Source organism: Melospiza melodia, chromosome 1 (assembly GCF_035770615.1).
Source record: "Melospiza melodia melodia isolate bMelMel2 chromosome 1, bMelMel2.pri, whole genome shotgun sequence".
Classification (NCBI taxonomy): domain Eukaryota; kingdom Metazoa; phylum Chordata; class Aves; order Passeriformes; family Passerellidae; genus Melospiza; species Melospiza melodia.
Genome location: NC_086194.1, coordinates 8067792 through 8094550, shown reverse-complemented (window position 1 = coordinate 8094550; position 26759 = coordinate 8067792). Strand labels below are relative to the sequence as shown.

Genomic DNA, 26759 nt, shown 5'->3' with positions numbered 1-26759 from the left:
AAATGCCATCATTTCTACACAGGAGTTCAAATGTGTTTGCTTCAAGTGTGCTATTTTTCAGATGTTTTCAAAAGAAAACAGAGGGGAAAATAAATGACCAGTAATGACAGAAAGCTTTTAAAAAACCATCCTTTTTAATAAGCAAGAAAACTGAGCCTTCAAAGCCCATGCATAAGCACCTGCATAATTGGCTGGGTTTTCAAGAGCACTGAGCTTTCAGTGGTCCCCAGTGAGACCAACAATAGCTTTTGGATGCTCAACAATTTATCACGACTCAACAATTTCTCCCCTGGGCATCATTTACCAGCAATGTGGTCTACAGAAAGTGGAGACAGTTGAGACTGACATTTTTGGTTGGACTTGGAAAATTAACTGTATTAGGTTCCCTGAAAACAATAATTCCACTTCTTTTCTTCCTGGATCTTACAGCAAGAATAAAAAAAAGAAAAAAAGCAAACCAGACTTAATTTAAATGAGCACTGCACACTAGGACTCAAATGCAAATGCTGTATCACGCTGGTAAAGGTTACATAAAGTAATGATTAATTAGTCTTTTTCCCTGCTCAGGTTTTAGTTGTCTGTCAACAAAAGGCAGTAGATGATTGCTTGGCTAAAATAGGCATTATTTCCAGCTCTCTAATATCCCTGAAAAGCAAGCAGCAGTTCAATTTGCCAGCAATAATTTATTGTGTAGAATTAAAATTCTGCAAGCAATCTCTTCTCATCTGTTACTTTCAACATCTCTCACAACTATTTGATTTTCTTCCTGGGTTTTCATGTTAACTGGTCATCTCCTGCCAAATCCCAGCTAGCTAAATAAGTCCCTGAAGCTTGTTGAGTAGCTCTAGCTGTGTTTTATGCATGCAGAGTGCATTTCACAACAAACAGAATCACATCATTCAGCAGCATGACCAGGACAATACTCAGGAGGACATTTGTCCCAAATGCTCTAAAGAAAAAAGAAAAAAAAAGGAGGTACCCCAGCTTATTAAAAGCTAAATAATGTGGTCAGTGATTGAAGCATTGCCCAAATGACAAATAGAGTAAGTGGCTAGCAGGCAGTGCAATCTGCTGCTAAAAATGGACAGGAGCCTTCTGTGGCACCCTGAGCCATCTGCCCGTGCCTGAGCAGGATGCTGCAGCCAGGGAATAGGGAATGGGAAACAACAGAACCTCCAGAGCCCTCTGCAAACACCTCCCAGGCACTGAGAGGGGATCTGAGAGACCAGCAACAGCAGCAGCTGATTCTGCAAACATCTCTCTTCCCTTAAATCTGTAATTCCTGCAGGCTAGGGTCACAGGTGGATTTTATTTATTTATTTGTCTATTTATTTATATTAAAGAAAGCTCCCAGTCTTCTCTTGCTCACTGAAATTCCACAAAATGGTCAGGAGGGATTTTTATCAGTCTTGAGCCAACAGTCTGGCTTGCTAAAAATTTTTTGAGTATCCTCTCCTCCCTCACAGAATATGAAAGCAAAAGGGTAATGTAATGATAGGTCATATTTGCAAAGACAATCAGCACAAATGGACAAATGAAAGCCACATCTTTTTCAGACAGATCTTCACTTTTGCATCCTGCCAACACAACAAGTCTTGAAGAATCCCTTAACTGAAGCTGAGCTATTCTTGATTTAGTTGTATCATCTGTGTTGATGAATACTACACAAAATACAGTTCAATTGATTTTTGGCATGGGAGCCAAGAACTAATCATAATTGAAGGTTTCTGTGATTGAAAGAAACTCTACAGAAACTGTCAAGGCAATGAAAAGTAATGAAGTATAAACATTTGTGTGTCACCTCAATTCAGTCTCCTTGGAGCAACTGTCATCTCTTGTTTTAACAGCAGTTTCAGCAACAAAAATAGATAAAAGTTATGCATTACACCTGACAAGCAGCAAACCACACATAAAAGTACAAACAGTACTTGGTGATTAGCTTGCAACAAGTGAATTCCTGATTTTTTTCTCTTTGAACAGTTTAAACCATTACTCAAGAAATGGGCCAAGGAAAAACAAAGGCTCAGTGGATATTGGAGGCTGTGTTTCTTGAAACCCACAGGCATTTGTGAGCAAAAATGGAAGTGCTTGGTTAGAATGGAAGGAAAAATAATCTGGAAGATGGTTTGTAAGATATGTATCACAGTCTCCCTGAACAGTGACTTCACAGAGAAAGAGCACACTCAGGTAGATTCATTACAATCTCTCATGAATTTCTTCCCCAAACATCTGCTACATCTGTTTTTCTGCACTGTGGGACTATGCACAATTTATGTACTACAGTAGACCTTGCTGTAGCAACTTATAAGAAGAAAGAATCAATTCTTTCTCCAACTTTTTTCATAGAGGCCAAAGTAAAATGACAAAAAAGCTATTTGGGAAACAAAAGCAAAGACAAATAAGCTCTACTTGCAGAAAGAGGGCGAGAAGTAGCATGAGCACAGACCATCCCAATAGGATTCATTTAGGATTATATTTTTAGCCTCAAGTACATACTTTATTTCTCATGTGTATTTTACATGGCCTGTTGAGCTCAATTACTTCATATCTTTGTGTACATAGAGCAGTATTTCCAGAATGCTTTATTGCAGAAATAGCAACCAGCCAAGCCCTCTTTACTTTTCTAGAGAAAGAAGGGAAAGAGATTTATGATGTTAATTGTGTGTGTGGGGGGGGTGTAATTAACTCCAGTTGTATCAAAGTGGGAAAAAAGTTTCTGTTTTCAGATATCTTAGAGAATAAACCCAGAAGTTTGTTGCACATTTGGGCAGCAGAAATATTTTTAGAACAAGTTTTTTAATTTGGTAATTCTTTGTCCCATTGGATGCTATTTTAGTCTTTTTTGGTTTTACATTTTAACGTAGACACACACAAATTAGGTAAAACTAGGTTTATGGTCCAAACATACTCAATTTGGAACCATAGAATGGTTCTATATGGAAAGGTTTGGATTGGAAGGGACTTAGGACTAGACCATCTCATTCCAACCTGCTGCCATGGGCAGGGACACCTTCCACTATCCCAGGTTGCTCCAAGCCCCATCCAATCTGGCCTTGAACACTTCCAGGGATGGGGCAGCCACAGCTTCTCTGGGCAGCCTCTTTCAGAGCCTCACCACAATCACAGTAAAGACTTCATTTCTAATCTAACCCTATTCTTCAATTTTAAAGCCCTTATCCCTTGTCCCATCACTACACGCACCTGCATAAAGCCCCTTTCCAGCTCTCTCATAGCCCCATTTAGGCACTTGAAGGTTTTCTAAGGTCTCTCCAGAGCCTTCTCTTCTCCAGGGTCAACAACCCCAAATCTCTCAGCCATAGGAGAGGTGCTCCAGCCCTCCAGCCACCTTTGTGGCCTCCCCTGTCCTTCTCCCATCAGGGACCCCAGAGCTGAGCACAGGGTTCCAGATGGGCATCACCAGAGCAGAGTGAAAGGGGACAATCACCTCCCTTCACCTGCTGGCCACGTTTCTGGTGATGCAGCCCAGGATGTGGTTGGGTTTCTGGGCTGCCACCTTATTGTATTTGCATTTCTCCCAGATGAAGGCAGGAATGATGAATGTGACTCCATGTTCTCAGAAAGCTAATTTCTTGTTTTATTATACTATATTATATTAAAGAATGCTACATTAAACTATACTAAAGAATACAGAAAGGATACTTACTGAATGCTGAAAATAGGCTAATGAGAACTCGTGACTCTCTCTAGAGCCACAACACATTTTGGCACTGATTGGCCAAAGAGGGAAAACAACTCACATCAGAAACCAATGAAACAATCACCTGTGGGTAAACAATCTCCAAACACATTCCAAAGGAGCAAAACACAGGAGAAGCAAATGAGATAATTATTGTTTTCCTTTTTCTCTGGGGCTTCTCAGCTTCCTAGGAAAAACATACTGAGCAAAGGGATTTTTCAGAAAATGCAAATGTGACACCAGCTCATGTTGAGCTTCTCATCCACCAACACCCTCAGGTTCTTTTCCTCAGGGCTGCTCTCAAAATCACCTGTCCTTCCCCTCCTTTCAACCCTGAGCCACAAACTTTTAACCAGCTCCTCACCCATCCCCAGGCAGAGCTCCATGGAGATTTGAAAGGTTTCCCCAATATATTTTGAGTTGGATGATTTAATGGGAATGTCCTTGCACAAATGAACTGCATTCTGCAGAAAAAACAGCCATGCATCTTAGTTTCAAACAGCTGTAATTTACAGCAGAGAGATCACTGAAGACTTAAAACCTGGGCTTAGCCTGTGACAGGGGCTGTGTGCTATTGATCACCAGAGTCTCTCCACAATTCACTGCTGGATGCTGAAGAACACAAAAAAAAAAAAAAAAAAAAAAGATGCTCCCTTTTGGCATGACAGACAGGATGACAATTTATTTACTGATAACACTGATTTACTGCCCAGATGCTAAGAGCATTATAACTGACTGGAGAAAGTCTGAAATGTATAGGAGATTGCAGGAATTTTAGGAACATACAGGAATTTATAGGAAGCACACTACAAGATGGTTTGGCAGGGAGCCTACATGGTCCCCAAGTTCATTCTTGTTACCTCCGCCCTCAAGGTCAGGAGAACACCAGTGAGATCAGTATCTCCTCACAAGCAAGAGGATGAGAGCCAAAGGGTAATAAAATAAATCTTCTGAAACAAATAATGAGGAAACCAGACACACAACCTTATTCCAATGTCTATACAAGTCCTAATTTCTATTGTGGTCCTAATCCTGAAGTCCATTCTCAGACAGAGAAGGAGACAGAATCCATCAGATTTCCACACCTCTGAGGACGTAAAAGAAATCTGATTTCTGGAAGAAGAACTTCTCTCTACCATGATAGAACAGTACAGAGAACTGTTTATATATCAGCCATTTCTATACTAAAAGCCACATGAAAACAGAATGAGCCAGCTGAAATAATTCTGTTAGTTACAGGTTTGTTGCTTTTTCGATTAAAAAGTCTCAATTTTCTTCATAAGACTTTTTGAGATATTAAAACATAGTATAGAGACCAGCTCATGGCTTGATGAAGTCAGCAGATTTATTCTCAGTGTAGACACTCATGCAAAACATCTCAAATTTCAGATAAACACACTTTCCAAAATTTCTTATAGTTCTGTTTTACACATGGATGCTCTGTCATCCTACAGCCCAGTATCAACACTGAATTCCTTAACTCATTTGAGGGAAAGATGCCTCATACACAACAACTCACTCTTGTAGTCTCTCAGATGGGCTTGGGAAAGCCCAGTTTGTAAATAAGGCACAAAACCAAAAGAAGACATGATCTATTTACTTATTATCACTCTCAGAGGTGGGAAGGAAACATTTCTCAAGCAGAGGAGTTGAGCCGGTCCTGCCAAGAGATCCTGATTTGGACAAGCAGGCACTGAACAGCCCTCAGCAACCAAAGTCAAAGCATTTCCCAATCAATATAATCTCCCTAATGCACAAACTTTGTGCTAAGTACTTTCCAGGGCTGCTTCAATCAATTTCTCCTTGGATTTTTCTTTCGCGTATTTTTACAACTGCTGTTTATCTGGCTTGTTTAGCTTGTTGGAATAAAACTTCCAATTATACCAGGACTTGCAATGGCAAAGTCAACCACCAATATAACTCATGTAAAACCATGTGTTGTACCTTACAAGGAAAACACCATGGAAAATAAATCAATTAAATGCAACTGCACCCTCCAATGATTAAACTTACAAAGATTAATCTCAAATTCTTGTTAGAGTCAATGTATCAACATTCTCAGCAATGTTTGTAAATTAACTTTTAAATCACAGATATTGGGACATAAAAATGAGAAAAAGGAAGATTGTTAGTGTATTAGATTCAACTATATCACACTGTGATGTGCCAGGGATTCTTATGAAGAAGCAAAGTTTAAAACAAATTTCCTGCTTTGAGGACTAGTCAGTGCTTATCACACTCACTGCAATGCCGTCTGCAGAATCTCAAATTTAGGTAATAAAAAAAGAAGTTTCATGATGCTTCCCCACCTTGAGCAATTGCTGTTCTTTCTCTAACACCACCATATCTCAGAGTAATAACAACCATGAAGTTTTTCCTTACTACATCCTTCAAGGAATATAATCTGATTTTCCATGTATCATCACATGCCTCCTCTCTCTCATTTAACATGGGCTAAGTTGCAATATGCTTTTCCTGTCCATCCTTGAGTTTCTTTCTGTCAGTTGGCACAAAATGCTGCAAGTGCATTTGAAAATAATCTGTTTGCTCCTGGCCATGAAAACAGAAAAATCAAAGTGTGAGGCTCTCAGCACACTTAAGCACAGTTACAATTTAATATACCATTTGTTAATTCCAACAACCACATTAAGATTAAGTATCAGACCTCTTTAAACCAAACACAAAAAGAGTTGAGAGGTTGGTCACAGTGTGCAAGTAAGTTAAATTAATGACCCAAAATGCATTCCACATAATATGCTATTACATGTTTATTACAGTATCCCTGACAGTCTAAATTAACAATAAATTAAAGTTTAAGTTGTGATTTCACTTTTGACAATATCTTACTACAACTAAGTCTTAAATATCTGCATGTAACTATTTGGCCACAGACATAACTGAAGGTAATGCAGTCAAAAACTGCAGACTAATTGCTGCAGATGAAGCCTTATTATCTCTCCAATTTTGAGCTCAGCAGCAGTTAAGCAGCAATAGAAACTACTTTAGCCAAAGCATTGTGAAACTTTATGTAAAATTTACTTTTATTTTATATGTCTTATGATGTCATAAACAATAAAAGGAACAGCCAATTGCTTTCAGACTGAAAAACAATGTTAAGTGGAAAGGTTAAAAAAAAAAAAAAAGGCAACAATTCAGCCTCCAGATCTGCTTGGTTTTGGTGTTTCATTCAAACTCATCCTCTTCCCCTTTCTAATGGCTCTTTGCACATTCTTTTTGTTGTCATTATAGTGCAAGAGCCCTATTGTCATTACATTGCAAGGGTTCCATATTGCTGGACCTCCTTGATGTTTCTTGTAGGCAGCTCCTCTAGGCACTGACTCTTCCTTATCCTCACAGCAGCCAACTGACTCCAGTTCCCACCAATCCACTCTTTTATAACACTCTTCTTATTGGCCACAAGTGTGGCCTGTTAACATCAGGCCTGCTCCTAATCTTTAGTAATTGATTCAGCTGCAACTCTTTAGGGGGTAAGATTACATTCTATACCACTTTCAATTTTCCATACTGTATCCCCCTACATCTTTTAACTTGCAAGCTCAGTTTAACTCTTCAAAAGTGTTTCCTTCAGTGTCTCTCACCCTCCTTCACCATGAGACACGTTCAGAGCTTGGCTCCCTGCTCAGTTTAGACTTGCGTATTGATGGAGGTGCAATGAGGGCACAAGGCTTTGGCACTCTGGGGTGGGGGGTGGCTGCCCACCAAAGACATGAAGGGACTGAAAGGGACACACCAAGCTTGAGGGAGCAGCAGAGATGATGTTTGGATGCTCCTGCTCCCTTGTGACTCTCCAGGATCCCACCACGGCTTCTTCTCCATGCCAGCACTCACCAGCTCTAACAAAACTGGTCCATCCTCTGACCATGTGTGACAGTGTTCACAGGGGTTTTTGGATGAGGGAAGAGATGAGGATTTGACTCCATATTTCAGAAGGCTTGATTTATTATTTTATGATATATATTACATTAAAACTATACTAAAAGAATAGAAGAAAAGGTTCCATAAGAAGGCTAGATAAGCTAAGAATAGAAAAGAATGAATAACAAAGGTTTGTGGTTCGGACAGAGAGCTGAGCCAGCTGGACTGTGATTGGCCATTAATTAGAAACAACCATATGAGACCAATCACAGATGCACCTGTTGCATTCCACAGCAGCAGATAATCAATGTTTACATTTTGTTCCTGAGGCCTCTCAGCTTCTCAGGAGGAAATAATCCTAAGGAAAGGATTTTCATAAAAGATGTCTGCGACACCCATGATTATCGATTTTCAGCTTTTTAAGGTGGTTGTTTGAGACAGGGAAATGCTCCTCCCTCACCAGCAGAGCAAAGAGTTTGTCCCATCCTTTCACCAGCCTCTCCTGCCAATGCCACTAGCCCAGAGGCACATTCCCAGGTGCTGGCACTGCAGAGCCATTTGACAAGACAAGATCCCAAAGCAGAGCCTCTGTTATGCCTCTGTGAGCAGATGTTGTTTAGTAGTCTAGGGCAAAACCCTCTCTGAGAAATTATGGCCTATCTGCACTTTTCACCTGCAATTTCCTTCACAAAATTGTATCTCATAATAGCAATAGCCCTACATTTCTTGCCACTGAGCATTTATCATGCAGACAGCACACAGTTGTCTCTCAACAAAAAGCTTCAGTCCAGCAGCAGTAAGGGCAGAGGCAAGCAGGGCACTCAGGGATGGGGAGTACAAGGGAAAATGAGAGAAGCAGAGCCCCTTCCCTGACCGAAATGGGGATGATCTTGGTAATTTTCTCCCTTTTATTGCTTTGGGAATCTTTTTGCCAGCTGACAAAGACAGCTGCTGCCTTTCCCCCACCATACCCCTCATACAGAAAAGCAGGCCATATCTCTGGTTACTGTGTTATTTAAGTACTAGTTTTGAAGGCAGGGTGTTTCTCTCAGGGTATCTGAGAGCTGCCCAAAATAAACCCCTCTTTGCTGCTTTGCTCAAGGCAGGCAGGTGAACGAGGGCCTGAAGCCACTTCCTCCACAAGCATCTTTCACCACCAAATCTGTGAAAAACGCCAATCACTTGGTTTTAAATTTTTAAAAGTTTAATAGTAATAAAATGGCTATAAAAATAGTAATACAATTAGAGTAATAATAATTTGGACAATTTGAATTAGGACAATATGAGACAATAGAAACAAAGAGTTACGGACACCTGGGTCCCTTTTTCTGGGCAGCAGGAGCCCGAAAAAGGACCCACATTAACAGAGGATTAACCCTTAAAAACAACAGCCTGTTGCATATTCATATATCTTATACATGATGCATAAATTCCACTCAAACAAAGGATTCTGTCTGGTCAGTGTCAACTTCTTCCTCTGAATCCTGACAGCACCTTTGAGGCAGGAAGAAGTTCCTTTCTTCTGATAAGAGGGCAATAAATTCTCTTTCTCTGAAAGATTCAGGTGTCCTGTGGCTGTTATCTCGCTGCAAGTCCTTTCTTTTAAAAAAATTATCCTACATAGCATAGTTTCTATTTTAACATTTTTTAGAACCCAAAATTATATTTAACAAACTACTTAAGAGCATTAATACATCATTACTTTCTAACACAACACATATAATATTCATTTTAATATTTACAAAAAGCCAATCATAAAATATGCATTTTTCACGAAATCCAATCCTACTTTGGCTTCTGTAATTCCCATAACTAGTCCAGAGAGTTGTTACTGTCTAGCCCACTCACCATCTCCTCTCTCATGGATCACAGAAAAGTTAGGGTTGGAAGGGACCTCTGAATATCAACAGTTTCCTAAATTTTATATAGAAAGGATTTTATATAGTGAAGGACTTTCACTAATGGAGGTGGGAAGTAGCTATGTCCTCTCCACTATCATCACACTGAAAAGCTTCCAGCAACTTCCACAGCTTTTTTCAGGGCTTTCTCTCTAAAACCACCAGACCCTGGGCTCCAGCCTTGGCTCATCCCCTCATCCTGACTTTCAGGAAGGTGCTCTCCATCCATCAGCCTGCCCAGCACCAAACTTCAGCTTTCTGGCTTCCATTTCTGAAAGGTTTTGGTTTAACCTATGACCACACATATCCTTGGCTCACCATCCCCCCATTTGCATTTCCATTTAACCTCCCTGGCTCCCAATTATACTGCAATACTTCTTCTGAAAAAGATATTAATTACTCTTTCTCGGAAAAGGTCTCTGTATGATGCAATGGAGAGCTGAAAGATGCATCTCCATCTTACCTTAAAGTATAAAATTGCTAAGTTCCCAAAATCTTACAGTCATGCAATTCTGTGCATTATCTCTCTCTCATTTGCAAGTTTTTTCATAACTGTCTCAAGTCCTGACAGCATTTACCTTTATCTTGATATTTTTCTGCTGAAATTCTTATTCATATCTAAACCTTCAGAATGAGTTTTAACTTTCAGGTTTTCTCCTGTTACCCTTTCCCTACATTCTCCAAACATCAAGAAGTGCATCTCTCTGATATCTCAGGTACTTGTGCAGCCTGAGTTACTGTTGTATCTCAGAACTCCATATTTCACATAGCTGTCCTCAGGAGACTCCCAGATATTTTATTTTGTCCCCCATTTTAGGCAACATGGACTGTCTGAGCAGAAGAGAAACTGCTGACTGCCACTAAGGACTCAACACTCTTGCTCAAAGCCTCAGTGGATGTCTGAACACAGGAAGGAGTGTGGATTATTCCATAATCCATCACGGAATTGTCATTCAAAGCCAACAAATAAGCCCACTCAAAATTTGTCATTAAATCAGAAATTCATATTAATTTGTCTTTCCATTCTTGACACACTTCATTGATTTCAAATACAGGTCCCTTCCAAATTTATTTTTAACAAAGGTATCAAACTTGCTGAATGCACCCCTCTCACAGTTAGTTCTTAACATCTTCACATCTGCACTTTGCAGGAGTGTGCACAGCTTTCCTGGTCCATTGCTGCTGGCACTCTCCTTTCTCTGATTCTTTTTCATTTACTGAAATCCCACTTAAGAATCAGAGTGGGCAGAACAGAAATGTGAAAGAGAAGATGAAAAAAAAAATGGACAAAAGATCCAAAAATGTGAATGTAAAACATAGAGAATATACTGTGTTAAAATACTGTACTCTACATCATTTTAAAAGTGCTGCCTTCTATCACATCACCCAAAGTGACCATGATTCACCACAATTTAATGCCTGATAAAGATCACAGTGAAGCAGCATTAAAGAACTGGAAGCAGGTACAACCACTGTTCATGAAATGCCTGTAGCAATGCACAGCACTGCTAATGGACCACAGCTGCAATGACACATCAAATTCTGTGAGAGCCTTGTGGCATTCAAGCCCCATGACCCCAGATAAACAGTGAATTTCAGAGATACATTATTCTGCCCTTATCCAACAGCAAAAAACAAAAACAAAACAAAACCAAAAAAAAAAGAAAATATTTAATGGGAAAGAATGCAACACGAGTCACCTCTGCCAGGAATGGAGGGAGCAGCTGTACCAAGGACAGTGGCACAGCACATCCCACTTGGTCAAGGTATAAAGAGCATGTAAAACACACAGTCTTAAGCAGCATCTTATAGAAAAGTATGAACTTTAGAGGCTGTGGACTTCCAGAGGCCTTCCAGAAGCATTTCCACTTCAGCACTGGATAATGAAAAGACTTCTCTGCAGTCTCTTTTTGAGATACCAGTTTTGCACCAAACATGTTCCTTTCCACCTCTGTCTCCTCCTCTACATGGCTTAGCTGACTGCATTCCTTGTGGCCAGCTAATAGCTAGAAAAGACTGCCAGTTTGATGCAATTCCATACAGTGAATACAGTGTCCTAGGGAGTGCTATTACAGAAATTTAATCTCTTGAGGAATAGATCAGATACCATTAAGAGAATGGGAAAATATCCTCTATGCTTCCTGGAGAAAGCCTGTGTTGGGTCTATAATAAGATATGTAATTTAAAGAGTTGTTATCAAGAAAAAAAGAATATTTTAAGTAATAAATAATAATAAAATATTAATAATAAAAAGTATTCTATATTAGTAATTTTTTAATTATGTCCTCAAACATAAAATACTAAATAGTTCCATTAAAACGAAAGAAACTTATCATTTTCTATGTAAATCAGAGCTTTCTCCTTTTTCCCTTCTCTTTGGCAGACACCTCCCCAGAGTGGGCATTGCCCCCGATTTCTGCACAGCTGTAACAACCTGAGCCAGAATATTGCAAGGAGAATGAGGGATCCTCACAAGCAGGGCCTCACCTTTGGGAGGTGACAGTTCTCAGCTCCAGCCAGGAACGCAGGAGCTCTGCTGTCACAAGTCACTGAGATAACACACTAAATTAGCTCATCTCCCAGGAGACTCCCACCTGTTCAACAGCTCCAGGCCAGGCTCCTTTCAGCCCAGTGCTGGATCTGGGCACCTCAGAGCTATTCCATGGTGCTGCTCCATTCCTCTGCACGGATTCTGGGGAATCTGACTGTGCCAGATAATGGCCCTGTGAATCAGAGCTTTCTTGTGAATTCACAGCTCAATCTGCTTACAAACATTCAGTTAAAATGTGGAACTTCAAACCTTGCTGGAAAAGAGAGAAGGTTCAGCAGTGGCTCTTTGTGATCTAGCATACAACAGAAATATATTGACAAATAAAAGGGCAAAGTCCCTTCCCTGCTTCAAAAAGATAAAATTCACAACTTATAATTCACCGCTGTACAGCACTGCCTGTTTACAATGTGAAGGGATCTTGCACTCTTTGGACATAATTTGTATTGCTCATGTGCTGCAGGGAGGCTTTGCTGTCACAGAGAATCAGGATTGTTGCATTCTTTCATGCAAAGCATGTAGAACCAACCAAGACATTTGGTACCCAGGGGCAGTGATTTTCTGGACAGCAGCCAAGTGAGCAGAGAAGATCTGGAATGATTTTGAGTCACACCTCAGAGGAAAAAAATATATGTTTAAATGTATAAGAATATCTTTGGATACAGGTATGTAGCTCACATGAAGTTACATTTGTTTGACTTTTAGTCCTTCTGTTCCTTTCAGAACTGCACTGCTGACCAAATCTCTCAGTTGTACACAGCTACCATGCTCTCACTCACATTTTATAGTAGACTCAGAGTACAGAAACTGGCTTCATTTCAGATGATGTTTAGAGAGAAGATGCTGAACAGCTACTAAAGAACATGCATGCCAGCCTGGGATTTGTTTGAAATAATCCCACAATCAAAATTATGTGTTTGAGAACTCAGTGTCATCTCTTTCACTCTCACAGGGTGGGTACACACCACTTCCCAATGTGAGCACACCCATATTTTTTAGTTTAATCTACTCTGGGAGTGAATTAACAGCACGGGACTCAGCTCACAATGACAGAGAACATTTACCACCTTGCAGGAAGACAGCAGGGCACACAGGGATTGGCATCTCCTGGTACAGGAATCCCAGAATTACCTGAATTAAAACAACAGAGGGGGACTGTCTGCATAATGCAGCTAAGTGCACACTTAGCTTCTTATTTGGATAAAGTTACACAAGTAGAGGCACATTTCAGCATAGCATATTAGATACTCCAACAGTATTCACTCTTCAAGATACTACAGGCTATTTCTGTGAAGTAGAGTGGCAGGGGAACATTAGCAGCATGAAATATTAATCTTTCCATCATTTTATTCCCGAGTCTGGCCTAGGTTTTCCAAGTAAAATGTGTTCTCTTTCCACTTGAAGACACCACACCTCTGATTTGGAATTCCAGCTGTTCTGTAAAATTCAGAATTGATTACCTTAATGACAGCTAATAGGCAGAACTGTTCTATTGATCTGATTCCACTCCTCCATGGAGCCCACTTCAATAAGGCAGCCCTCAAGCTATTTTGTCTCCTCACTTATTTTTTGGTCTTTTACATGGATTCCATGCAGTCATTAACAACCTTGCCTAGGACATGAGCACATTTCAGAACAGGATCTTGCTCCCCATAAGCCCTTGACAGTTCTTTTCTACACAGCAAAAGAAATGAGAACAATCCTTATCCTGAGTGTTCAAATACCCAATTAACCAATCAACCCTTTAAATATGTTTTATAAAAATTGTTCTTTGAGAATCTGTGATCCTGTTATACTTGATATGCTGACTCACTTTTTAAAATATTTAAAAAGGCTCATTTTAGCATTACGCCTGTTACCACATTTTCATTAAAAAATCAGCCTCCTTATCTTTATATATGACTGCAGAGCTATTTGCATTCCCAAAGGCCATTAAAAGTAGCAAGAATTGGGCTAAACTAAGATAACAAATTTACAGGCTTATGTTAAAACACAGAGATCTCCAGCCTGTATAAATAGCTAAAGCGTTGTCAGAGTACTTGACCTGCTGTTGCTATTTTCTTCCCCTTTTTTAATGGAAAAGTGTTTTAATGGCATATCCACACATCCAGCTAACCAACCTCGAGGAGGAGAACAAGATTCTCAAGTCCTCTTGAGTCGCATCCTGAGTCTATCAGTGTCTTTGCCACGCACTCCTGAGCTCTGGGCTGGGCAGGAAGCAGCTGTGCCGCTGGTGCACTGCACTGTGCCCAACTCCAACCCTCGGAACAAGAAACCACAGCTGCACCAGGAGCAGCCAGGAGCACAGGGACAACCACGTCCAGCTCACATCTTGATCAAGCAATCACAGCCTGACAGTAACAGACAGCATTACTTATCACTTACAGAATGTTCTCTGTACGTGATGTCCAAAAGACTTAAGAGCTCAGACCCACGAGACAGATAAGCAAGGAGATAAATGACTGGAATTCTGAGCAGTTTGACTGGCATGGAGGTGAGCAGCACTGCTTATCAGAAAGGAATTGTATAGAAACATTTTTTAATTGCCTGAGGAAGAAAGGGATTGCCTGCCTTCAGCAGCTATAGCAGTGCTTTGCTTATCTCCACATCCCAATCATTTTGTAATTATTATCATTTCTGTAAATCTCAAGACAGAACATGACTTCGTTTGCATATAGACACACGAGTCTAAAGTAGATTTTCAAATTCATGCCTAAAAAGCTCCTGCAGACATTTTCAAACTTTCCCCACCCTGTTCCTGCAGTGTCTTTTCATGGCCAGCTCCTGTTTGGGTTAGTATGGTAGGACACAGCACAGATTTAAGCCAACTGTGACACTTGCTTGCCTCTGGATCCAGGGAATGTCACAGCAAGGAACACAGAAAAGGGATGGACAGAATCTCTTACGACAGCAGCAGCTGCTACTGAAAGAGACTCAGTCCTCTACAGCCAGACCAGCACTTTGCCTTCAATTCTTCTCCAAGCTACATTTTTCAGTTTCTTGATCACTTTTAAGCAAGGAAAAAAAGGCTCAGTAATTCTTGATATGCATAAGCCTGGAAATAGAATTGCAGCTAGAAATAGAATTTGAATAGAGCCTTTTTTCTGTTATGAACAGTTTTAGATAAAATAAGGGTTTAGATCTGCTTTTGGTGTTGGAAGATAAAAGTGCACTCAAATCAATAGACAGAGATTGGATTCAGCCCCCTGCTGTCAAGCCATTTTACTAATAATGTATTGTGAAAACAATAAAAGAAATGATGGCAGTGAGCAAAGTTGCTCACAGACTCAGACATTAATATTCATCAATATGATTGATATTTATATATTCTTGATATTTCTATTTCATGCTCACACTAGGGCAGAGCTGAGAGAGCACGTACTCCCAGAATATTTAAGTGTACCATATGGGTATAATTGCAATTCAGCCAGTTATGGAATATACTCGATCAAGATTCTGCATATACTAGAGACCTATTCTGAGCATTTTGTACTTCATGTAGGAAGAGCAAAGTAGCAAAGACATGGCATGCCCACAGCAAAATGGCATTAGGCAGGTAACACTGCTTGAAACAAAACCACCCCTGCTTTATAAAAATGCAGCACATACTTCTTGACTTACAAAACTCAACACTTTTACACAGCTTTAAGAAGGAAGAAGGGACAGCTCCATAGCCCTCTTTGTTCAGAAAAGGTACTTATAAACCCCTGCCTCCCAGAAACACAGGTAGACTCATTTTAACCTGCAGCAAACAGTGACAAAAATATATATTCCAAAAGCATTGAGAAGAGAAGGAAAGTCCAACACCTGCAGGGTTAGATGAAGGTATAGTTTCTTAACCTCAAATATCAAAGTTGTTTTCTTCTTGTTTCCTCTGAACCATTGAGCCTGCCTGTTTTGGTCATTGGTATAATGTCACCCTGAAAATGCAGATTATATGATGCTATTTGTGGTGCTTAGTGTCTTCCCATTCTCTCTCCTTCCCTAAAATACTGTACCAAAAAGAAAAAAAAAAAAGAAAAACAGTACGTGAGGCTCTCAGCCTATCACTCCAGGAAGAACTATTTTAAGAATTAATTTGTGCCCTGAGAGATCTGTTTAAATTATCCTCCTGTGCTGTCCTAACCAAAGACTAAAGTGGAGAACTTCCAGTGTCTCAAGGAGATGAGGAAGGATTGCAGGACTGGAAGGTCTGGGCTCCACCGCGGAGCCCCAGCACGGGGAGGGGAAGGTGGGGATGAGGAGAAGGGAGATGTTGATGTGCCAAGTGCCCCCAGAGCCCAGGAGCCTCCACCAGCCTCAGCTGGAGCTCCGAGATCGCAGCCAGGCTTTCCCTTATGCCACCACTTCGTAACTCTGCCCATCCTTTACAGCTGAGGATAAATCCCTTTTTTTTTTTTTTTTTCTGCCACCCGCTGCTTTTTAGACAGGGAAAGTTTTGACTTCATTCCATCCTGGTAAGTGCAGGCAGAGAGGAATATCCTCCAAAATACAGCCTTGACAGAGAAAATGAAATCTTTAACTTTCTACCTCTCCAGAAACACATAAAGCACCTACCAAGAGAAATAGATTACCCGAGTTCAGAGATGCTGTGAGCACAGCAATTTGCCCCGAAGCCAGTAGGAGTTTTGCCTACTTGCAGCTGCTTTTTGCCCCCCTGCCATCCCTGCTTGCTTGTGCACAGCCTGGGCACACTCTGTACCCTGAAGTGCCCCTCCAAGACAATGCCAGGCAAGAAAAATTCACTGAAAGTGCACGACAAAGTGAGAAGCTGCACACGACTTTTACAATTTTATATCCATCTGCAGAAGGGCTTTTAAATACCCTTGCCCCCTTCTTCCAGTGAGAAAGGGCCTTCATCCCAACATACTCCCCCTCCCAGCACACATTTAAGGAACAAGTTACAGAACAAACCTCTGTTCCCTTCAGCAAGAGGAGCAGGCTGTTAAAATTATCACAATTTCAGCTTTCCCCCCAAGTCTCCACACACACCGAGAAAGCAGACCTTGAACCCAGCTACACAGCACTTCCCTCCTGCCACTGCCTGGTGACTCAGTTGACAATTTTAAGAACACACACCAAAAAGATTTTTTAAAAAAATCATAACAATCATGCAAGAAACACAAAGCTACACATTGCACATCTGTATCTGTTTGAAATTGAGGAATATAAGCATTTACCTGGTCTTGCTGTTGGGCTTGTTTCCCTGATGCATTTTGCTCCTTGGCTGTAGTCATGCTTACCTATTTGTGCCCACTGCAGTGGCAAACAGGATTTTACTCTGTGTGTGTGTGTGTGTGTAAGCTTGTCTGTGTGTTCAGACATACACGCACACACACACACACACACACAAAGACTAAAGGGATACGGATGAGTAACTAGTCCATCACTTAATCACCAGCTGAGAAATTTCCCACCCCCACAAAAAAGAAATAAATAAAAATGCAATGTAAAAAAGCACTAGTCTGGCTGTCTTCCCCCTTGAGCCTCTAAAATAAAAGAAGAAGCAGGAGCAGAGAGAAGGATGCTGTGGGGGCTTCTTCAATTAGCAACAGCCTCTGCAATCGTCACAGAAACAATGATAACTGCTTGGCAACCAGCAACTGGCAGCTCGGAGCCGGAGGCAGCGATGTGGTCCTCGCTCCCTCCCTCCCCACCTCCACGGCGGCCGCCCGCGCCTTGCGCATGCACCGGGGCTGGCGGAGCCATCGCCGGGCTGTGCACGGCCGGCCCTGCTCCATCCCCCTCCGGAGCGCCGGCAGCGGGGCCGCTGGCCCGTCCTGCATCCCCCGTCCTTCATCCCCCAGGGGCCGCTGGCCCGTCCTGCATCCCCCGTCCTTCAACCCCGGGGGCCGCTGCCCCGTCTTGCATCCCCCGTCCTTCATCCCCCGGGGGCCGCTGCCCCGTCCTGCATCCCCCGTCCTTCAACCCCGGGGGCCGCTGGCCCGTCCTGCATCCCCCGTCCTTCAACCCCCGGGGGCCGCTGGCCCGTCCTGCATCCCCCGTCCTTCATCCCCCGGGGGCCGCTGCCCCTTCCTGCATCCCTGCGGAGCCGCTGCCCCATCCTGTATCCCCCGGGGGCCGCTGCCCCGTCCCGCATCCCCCATCCCGCATCCCCCGTCCCGCATCCCCTCGGGGCCGCGCACCCGCGGAGTTTCTGGCAGGCGCGCTCCCGTCTTCTCGCAACTTACAGAGGCTCCGTCAGTGCCCGGCTCTGAAGCAGAGCCGTGCCAAGCAGAGCGGTGCCAAGGGCAGCTCCTGCCCAGCAGAGCCGTGCCCAGAGCAGCCCTTGCCCAGCAGAGCCGTGCCCAGGGTAACCTCTGCCCAGCTGCCAGCGCGGCTCCCGAGGATGCAGCGCGCTGCCAGGGTACCCAGGCAGCGATGGGACCGACGCTCCGGGGAGCGTCCTCAGGGAGCTCCAGTGAGCCCCTACACTGCCGAAGGGTGAAAGGTGGCCCCCAGCCTCCCCCAGCCCCCTCCATGTCCCCGATGTGCCGGGGGCCACCGCGCTGTGGCGGCTGCCATGTAGGTCACGTTGCAGGGTGACACACGGGCACGCGTTCCCCGCTGCAGCTCGCTCCCTGCAGCCTCTCTGCCACGGCAGAGATCGCTCCGGCACATCGGAGCTGGCAAAGGGGGCTCCCGAGCCCGCTCGCCCACCTGGCTGCCATCACGGGATGTGCCGAGCATGGGGCACAGAGCCAGGGCCACGCTCCGGGAAGGAGCCCTGGCGTGGGTGGACAAAACTCAGAGCAGCACAGTTCGGTGTTTGCTCGGGACTGATGGAGCCCTCACTCACCCCAACACCTGGTGACACGAAAATGCCACTTTTGCTGCCTCTCCCATCTTCACCTCCTACCCAGCACAGCCGGGATGGAGCCCGGAGCTGAGCTCAGGGCTGTTGTAGTGCTGTGTAAAGATAAATGTTCTCTCGCTCACGTGGTGCTGGGATCTCGGCTGAGCCTGCTAAGGAAAGGGAACATCACAGTGTTTATCTGACGGGGAAGTGATTATGCCTCGTTTGATACCCAATTCTACAACACGGAGTTGTTACACAAGGTCACATTCACCAACACCACTGCAGTCAATGTCTCCTTACACCTGGGATAATTTTCATCTTTGGTTCAGGAATAGACCAACACCAGGCCAAGTTTCCCTAGATCTCTACAAGGCACCACTCAAGACTCCCTAACTGTTTCTGCATTTTCACCATTACATCCACAAGAGTTCATAGGAACCATGGCATAAAAGATCTGCAACACAAAATTGTGCTGGTAGTAAACTGGACAACCTTGCCTTTTCCCAGGTGCCACAATTCAGGCAACAGCTCATTTAAAAAATAAGTGAATAGCACCTCTCTAACAAGAAACAATAATTTGCATTCAAATCTAACAGCCTGTGTTGATTTCTTGCTGAATTATACTCTGACACAGTCCTAGCTTACATTGCAATTCCATCCCTTCAGTCCCCATAGTTTAAGTCACAGTATTTTCTAAATGTTTACTGTGAGGTTGTTGTTCATACATTTTTCCCCAGCCATCAGAACAAAATTGTTTTCAAGGTTTTATATAAGTGGATCAGTTTGAATTTTCCAATTGGCTTGGTCTACTTTTCTACCTGTTGTGAGTGGTAATGAAGGCTTGCTTTACTCCACACTTCTGCTATTTTTCTTTCCGAGAGGAATTCAAATGAAACAAAACTGTATTTGGAATCGGTGTGTTGGTTTTAGGGTTTCTTTTTAGTTGTGGGATTTTTGTTATTTAATTGGTTGTTTTATTTTACTCCTCCACTGTTCATGCTGGAAATTTCTACAAAACAGATCCCTTTTTAAAACATGGGCCATTCACTGTGTCCCTGACCGCCCTACACTGGCAATCCCTAAACTTAATTGCACTGCATGCCCTCCCCCTGCAGATTCAATTCTTTCACAGTTAACAACTTAAGACACAGTTTTAACTGTTGTTCTGGAAATGGCCACTCTTCCTCACAATGTAGTTTTTTTTCCCCACTGAGCTTGTTGTTGGACACAGAAGAAGTTAATTGTGCTAATTAGTCCAGCAGTTAGCAATGCAAATGCATGTGGCTGAGCCTCATTACAGGGGTGCATTAGGAGGCTGCTGTTCTGGCACAGCCACCCCAGTGTTTCTGAAATCCTTGATCTCCCTGCCCGGCTGTCACCTCCAACCAGGGCAGGCTGTCCCATCCATCAGGTGGCCACCAGCTGCTCACTGCCTGAGGATGTGGCAGTGACATCCTCAAGCTCTCTGTCACCCTCCTGCCTCCATCAAAGGGGTTCTGAGCTTGCCAAACACCTCCCGGGGAGACACTGGAGGAGCAGCAGTGGCCACTGCCATCCAGGAGTGATTATTAGTCGCAGGCAGAGAATGATCTCCTCACACAGCAGCAGGGTGAGGCTGTCCCTCCTGACCTCTGGGCAGTGTTAGGGTACCAACGCCATTGCTTGGCTGAGCCATCACTGATGAAGGATTAGCACAGCCCTATCAAAGGACAAGAATCTGCCCCTGCCAAAGGCAGCAGGCAGAAGGATGGGTCCCAAACAGCCACATTAGGGGCATGGCAGGAGGCACTGGCAGACAAGGACCCTGGGAGTGCAACCTTCCCATCCATCCCTCCCCACAGCATCCCAGTGATCACAAGGACACAGGGAGCAGCTTGTTCCTCCCTGCCAGGGTCAAATGTACAACAGGCTGTCCAACCTGTACTACCCACACCTGAAACATGTTTTTAGCCACTCCTTGTCCATGCCATGGGAAGGTGTCAGTCTCCAGACTCACTCCCTGCCCACACAAACTGCATCTCTGCCATGAGCATCCTCCATCAATCCATGTGGTCTGCACTGTGCCACCACTGGGACAGCTCAGGAGCCCACTCTGAGCACAGACAGCTCTCCCCATTAACCAAGATGTATGCTCAAAATGCCAGCTACAATCACATGAATGCCATCCCCAGGCTTGACAGCAGGACAGAGCCAACTCCCTCCCATCAGGAGAGGAACCAGCAACAGGTGAAAGGAGCTGTTCCAGCTTCTCCACTCATCTTCACCCAGAGTGCTTGCTTCAACAAAATCATGCAGCACTGCAGTAATACAGATAATTTTTAATTACCTTGTAACAAATTAGTCACACATGTCCTGGAGCATTTTCTGTTAGAAGGAAAGTGCTTCACTCTCCTGAGACTGGTAGGAACAAGATTGTGGCCTGGGATCATTCTTAAAATTCTCCTTGGAGTTCACAAAGTCACCACAAAGCTTCTTCCTGCTCAAAGATTGTTGAAAACCTTGAGCACTGCAAAGAGGAATTAATGTTCCAGTGGCTCTGGAGGATAAGGTGGAACAAAAGCTCAAACTGTCACCACCACAAAGAGTCATCACCACAAAGACTTGTGAACTCCTAGGAGCTAAAGCACACAACCTTTTTTTGTGATGAAGCATTACAGCAACACGTGATAGCAAAAGGAGCAGTTTGTTACTGCTGCCAAACATTTTTTAGCAGATGAGGGTGCAAGGCCATCCTTGATTCTGCCCTTCCCTGGCAGCAGAGGTGTCTGGATGCAGAGCAGCTCCTTTATGGGAAGCAGCAAGGGGCTCTCAGGAGTCAGTGCAGAGCATTCCTGCTCCCTGTGAGTTACAGAGGGCAGAGCCACCAGCAGCCTGGGCTCACAGTGAGCCCTGCAGCTGCACACATCTGTTCCAGGGAGCACAGACTAGAGCAGGGATAAGCAGCAGCAGCAGGTACATTTATTGGATGCAGAACCCTTCTGCTCCATTGAAACCTGGGGCTTTAGCTGTACCACACTGGGTTATTTATTTCCCTTTTATTACCACAGCAAGGAAGTTGAAGCCAGTGGGCAAAGTGGGTAGAAATTAATTCTACTTGATTAACCATACATTTGATCAGTCTGTTAATGTACTCCTTTCTCCAGATAATGACCAGGTCCCATGGAGAGTTATTTATCTGAAATTTTGGGGGGTTCTAATCCATTAGTATCATTAATATTTGGGGTGCAGTAATGTGCTGCATCCAGCAGAACACATCACTCAATGTGGTTTTGTACAGCCAGCCCCTCTGGGCCTCATACTTGCTGAGAGCTCCCACTGGTTTGGCTGATTTGCTCTGGGTTCAGGAAGGACACAATACCCAGGAAAGCACATGGCAAGAGAAAAATCCACTCAGAGGCATGTTTCCACTCAAAGGAAAAGGTGTAAGGGCTACAGGTTTTTAGGACAGTTTTGTAGGTAGCAGATGTTTTAAAGACAACCCAGGAAGAGAGAGACTTTGCCAGCACAGGCATCCACTATGAGAAAGGTGAGATAAACCTTTAAAAATGTTGCAGCCATGGATTTTAGCATTCAGTAAATGGTCAATACTGGCCCACAGGATGGAAGGGGAGCAGTGCTCAGTGTGTGTTGGTGCTGCTGTCCAAGGTGTGGAGGCAGCAGGGTGGGAGCACAAGGCCTGAACAATGCTCTTCTAAGCCCAGCAGCATACTCCAGAAAAGGTAAATCTCCACTGATAAAAATACTGATAAAAATACCTTTGACTGATAAAATACCTTTGGTGCCCTATTCCACCACCATTCCAATTTCATAGAGAAATTCCAAGAGGAACAAGAGGAAAGGGTCCATAAAAATAAAGATGTCCATAGTCCCAAGATGTGCCAGGGTAGGATGCTGACCACCTACCATTCCTCAGTCCCAGTGTCAACATCTCATCCACACACAAAGCAATGGCACAGCCCCTCTCCTTCTGTACCTGCATGGCTCAGATGCAGTGAGTCACAAGGGGCTGCACCTCCTCTGCAGATCCCTCTGGAGGTCAAGGGCTCCTCATACAGAAGATGCCAAAGAACAGAAAGCTTTGAACCCATGAGGTCTGCATGGTTAGAAGCTCTTTTTACAGGAGTTTGTGCTTTAGATGCTTCAGAAGAAGGCAGACATCCTGCCTGTTCATTCTGGAGATTTCTGTTCTGTGCTCATCTGAATGAGCCTCGGAGAGGGAGAATTTAATTTTGTTTTGTTCAGAAAGCACAGTTTGTGCCCTGCCCCTCTCCAAGAATGTGACAACACTAATATCACATTATTGCACAGCAACGTCCCCAGTTGGAATTTGGAATTGGAAACACTTAGTGGGAGATCAGCTGACATCAGCCCTACTCCTACAAAGGCTGCAGAGCATCTCTATTGCCCACACACCATCCCCAGCACTGCTTGTCACAATATTATTAGAAGACCAAAAAACCACTTTAAGTCTTGTTCCAAGTTAATCCCTAGCTTTGGCAAGATTTCTCTCTTTGTCAATGGACATCCCAAAACTAATTTGATTATAAAAGAAAGGAAAATCTTTGGCCTTTAAGGAGATGCACTAATCAGCTTTATCTTGCATCAGCCCTGCTACTGTTGCCCCTCTCTGGTTGTCTCCAACGTGTTGGTTCTACCAAGGGTCAGTCATGGGAGGGTCTCTGTGTCCAGAGGAACTTTCAGAAGCTCCACTGAGGACCTCTCTGTCTTGGGGATCCACTCAGATGGATGATTTTCCTGATTTCAGAGGTTCTGTGAAAGGACTAGAGGCAGTAACAGATTATGAATATAGTTACAGTTAAAAATACATCACATTTCCATTACGCATGACCAAAGCCATTAAGAAAGCATGACCAAAATCATTAGGAAAGCAATCTGGTGTGCTATTTTCATTTAGTAGATCAAATCCAGTTTATTCAGTCAATGCCATTAATTAGTCATTTGCATGAATATCTGTTCCTACAGGGGATACACTTCAAAATGTTCCCACAAGTATGAGAACTCCTGCTATCTGAGACAGCAGGTGTGTGGCAGCAGGGGACACAGGGACAATGGGAATTGCAAGAACAACTTGTGTGTCTACATAAAAGTCCTGTGGTGTTGTTACCATTTGTCCATTACCAAAGCCTCACTAAGTTGCCTTTTTTTAAAAATATTTTTTTAATCTTGAGCAGAAGAAGGTGGTTTAAAATTATTATAATAGGGTGATTTGAAGCACTGTATTCTGCTGCTTCCCATTTCCCGCTGCCGCTCCAAGTTCCAGGACCCCACAGTTCATGGTAAACAAATAAGACAACACAGGGCATGCAAGCTGTGAAGAAGTCTGCTCTTTCATGCACAGCTAGAGCTGTTTTGCACAGCACTTTCCTGCCTGGATTGGAGTGTGTCTCTGGGGAACACAGCAGGCAGGTACTTGTGCTCTTCTCACTTCAGGATTCCGCACCCACTTTGGTTTGCCTACCTAAAGATCAAGTGTGACAGTCAGACTTTTCTATTGAAGTAGTTACTGTTCAAAAACATTACTTTGAATCCACTGTGGGGTTATTTTTTGAGTCTGTGTATATATTTTAATACATCATCTCAGTCTCAAAGGCAGGGGATGAGCAGTGCCACAATTGTTTGACTGTTATCCCTGCAAGGAATGCAGACCCTGCTGCTGGCTTTTCTCTGCCCCTCTGTCTGCTCCTGCTGCTGTAACCTTGGCAGCTGCAATGCAACAGATGCCTCTTTCTCACTTGTTTATCCGTGTGAGAGAGACTTCTGAGGCCCCAGCTTCAGTGCCAGCTGTGAATGGTCTCCAAATTGCTTTTGCAAAGTTTGCTTCCTCACAGTCTGGCTCAGTGTTCCTGCTCCCTGTGCTCTTAGGGATCAATATTCACTGACATTTTCCCCCCATAGCTCCTGGTTATTTCTAGGTAGCGTCTGAATTCCTTCCTTATTGACTCAGTATGCGTTCTTTTTAATTGTTGTTTTAGGAATGGAAGAATTTATTTCTCAGCTCTTTTTCCTTCCCCCTTCCCTTCCCTTCCCTTCCCTTCCCTTCCCTTCCCTTCCCTTCCCTTCCCTTCCCTTCCCTTCCCTTCCCTAACACATATTTTGGAACTGAAATATCCAGGTGAGAAAATGTAAAAGACATCACCAGGGATGAGAAAATACCTCCCAAATCACTGAGAATCAAGTAGAGGATCCCCATGTTCACAACAGCTGCAAACGCATTAGGCTGTTTAGCAGCCTACTGCTTGGAAAAGAGGAAGCCTCATCTTCATTTTTAGCTCCAAAGTGATTTATAGGATGAATAAATGATCTGCATATAAGATGATGACTGGTTTAAATGTAAATGTTGTGAAAGACTTCTTATGTAAGCACATACATTGCCTGAGAGATCCTTGTACATAAAAGCTGCAGCTGGAGCAAGTGGCTTTTTAAGCATTTGTTTTATGAAGTACACTTTTCATCACAATCACTGTTATTTTTCATTTACTTTTGTATCAGCTTTAACAAAAAAAAAAAAAAATCAAAAAATACTTGAACTCACAACATGAACCACACACTTTTAATAGTGAGGTTATGGAAAATTGTCACAGAGATCTTTTATGAAAAATCCTTTCCTTAGGATTTTTCCTCCTGAGAAGCTGAGAGGACTCAGGAAAAAAATGTAAACATTGATTATCTGCTGCTGTGGAATGCAACAGGTGCATCTGTGATTGGTCTCAATGTGGTTGTTTCTAATTAATGGCCAATCACAGTCAGCTGGCTCAGACTCTCTGTCTGAGCCACAAGCCTTTGTTATCATTTTTCTTCTTCTATTCTTAGCTAGCCTTCTGATGAAATCCTTTCTTCTACTCTTTTAGTATATTTTTAATATAATATATATAATAAAATAATAAATCAAGCCTTCTGAAACGTGGAGTCAGATCCTCGTCTCTTCCCTCATCCTCAGACCCTTGTGAACACGGTCACACAAAATAATGACAGATGTCTCATACATGGAAGTTGTACCAAGACAATCTCTGAAGTCTCACAGGTGATGGAGGCATAAAGACCAAACAACCTCAGTTTCTGAACATAAAAATGTGGATCCTGCGGGCTGGGCAGGCTGAGCCCACATTTGGCCATTTGGAGAGGATCTCCTCAGGGCTTCCATCACCTGCAGCAGAGGCTGTGACCACTGGGCCCTGAGGAGTGGTGACCCACTGAACACCATGTTAGCCTCACAACTTCTCTCAACCATTCCCAAACAACACCAAGAGGTGCAAAGATGTCACCTCTGCCACCTGCCCTGCTGTTTTCTCTGGTGTTCAGTCCCTCACGGGAGCTGGATGGGTTGTGGTGACCACTGCCCTCAGTTTCTGGTGGGGACTGTGAGGATTTGTAAGCTGGTGTGGTTTTTATCAAGTGTTTCTAGACTTCTTGGTATTAAATCTGTTGTGGTGAGCATATGTTGCTGCATTCCTGCTAGCTCTGTGGTAGATAAGCTTTTCCTCCAACCTAAAATAACCTCCTCAAGAGTCTGAACAATGAAAACACTGCCAACACTTGTCTTCTCTGAAAGAGGCACAAAGGGACCCAAAGCCCTTCCTGTCTGCTTCATGTCTTTATTTTTGGAGAAGGCAAACCCACAATGTTTTCAGATCTCTGTTCTCAAGTCTGAAAGTGGAAGGAAGAGGCAGAAAAAAACACTTGGGCAAAACTCCACTGAGCAGATAAAACAAGTAATGCACAGATTCATGTCACCTCTCTCAGTTTCCCCCTGTGTGCCTCATTACCCACCCTGCATTCACCTTTCTGGACTGCAGGTCTTGCACAATACATGTACTTATCCCAGAGGACACACAAAACTGTTACTGGTACATTGAAAGCCCTCTATGGGAAATGCAATTTATGGAAAATGGGCCAATTGGAAAGGTCTACTCAGAACCCCAA

The 26759-nt window shown here is 43.3% G+C and overlaps 1 protein-coding gene across 5 annotated transcripts in view; it reads right to left on the bottom strand.

Annotated features, from left to right (window-relative positions):
- The window catches only part of DPP6 (dipeptidyl peptidase like 6), a 574879-nt gene that overhangs the window by 247987 nt on the left and 300133 nt on the right, over positions 1–26759 (bottom strand). The window contains exon 1 of one of the 5 annotated variants that reach the window (XM_063181514.1): positions 17200–17658. The exons of the other annotated variants lie outside the window; for them this stretch is intronic. Coding sequence (XP_063037584.1) covers positions 17200–17256 — 57 coding nt within the window. The 5' untranslated portion in view covers positions 17257–17658. Of the gene's footprint in view, positions 1–17199; positions 17659–26759 lie in introns of those variants that run through there. 5 annotated transcript variants of the gene reach the window in all.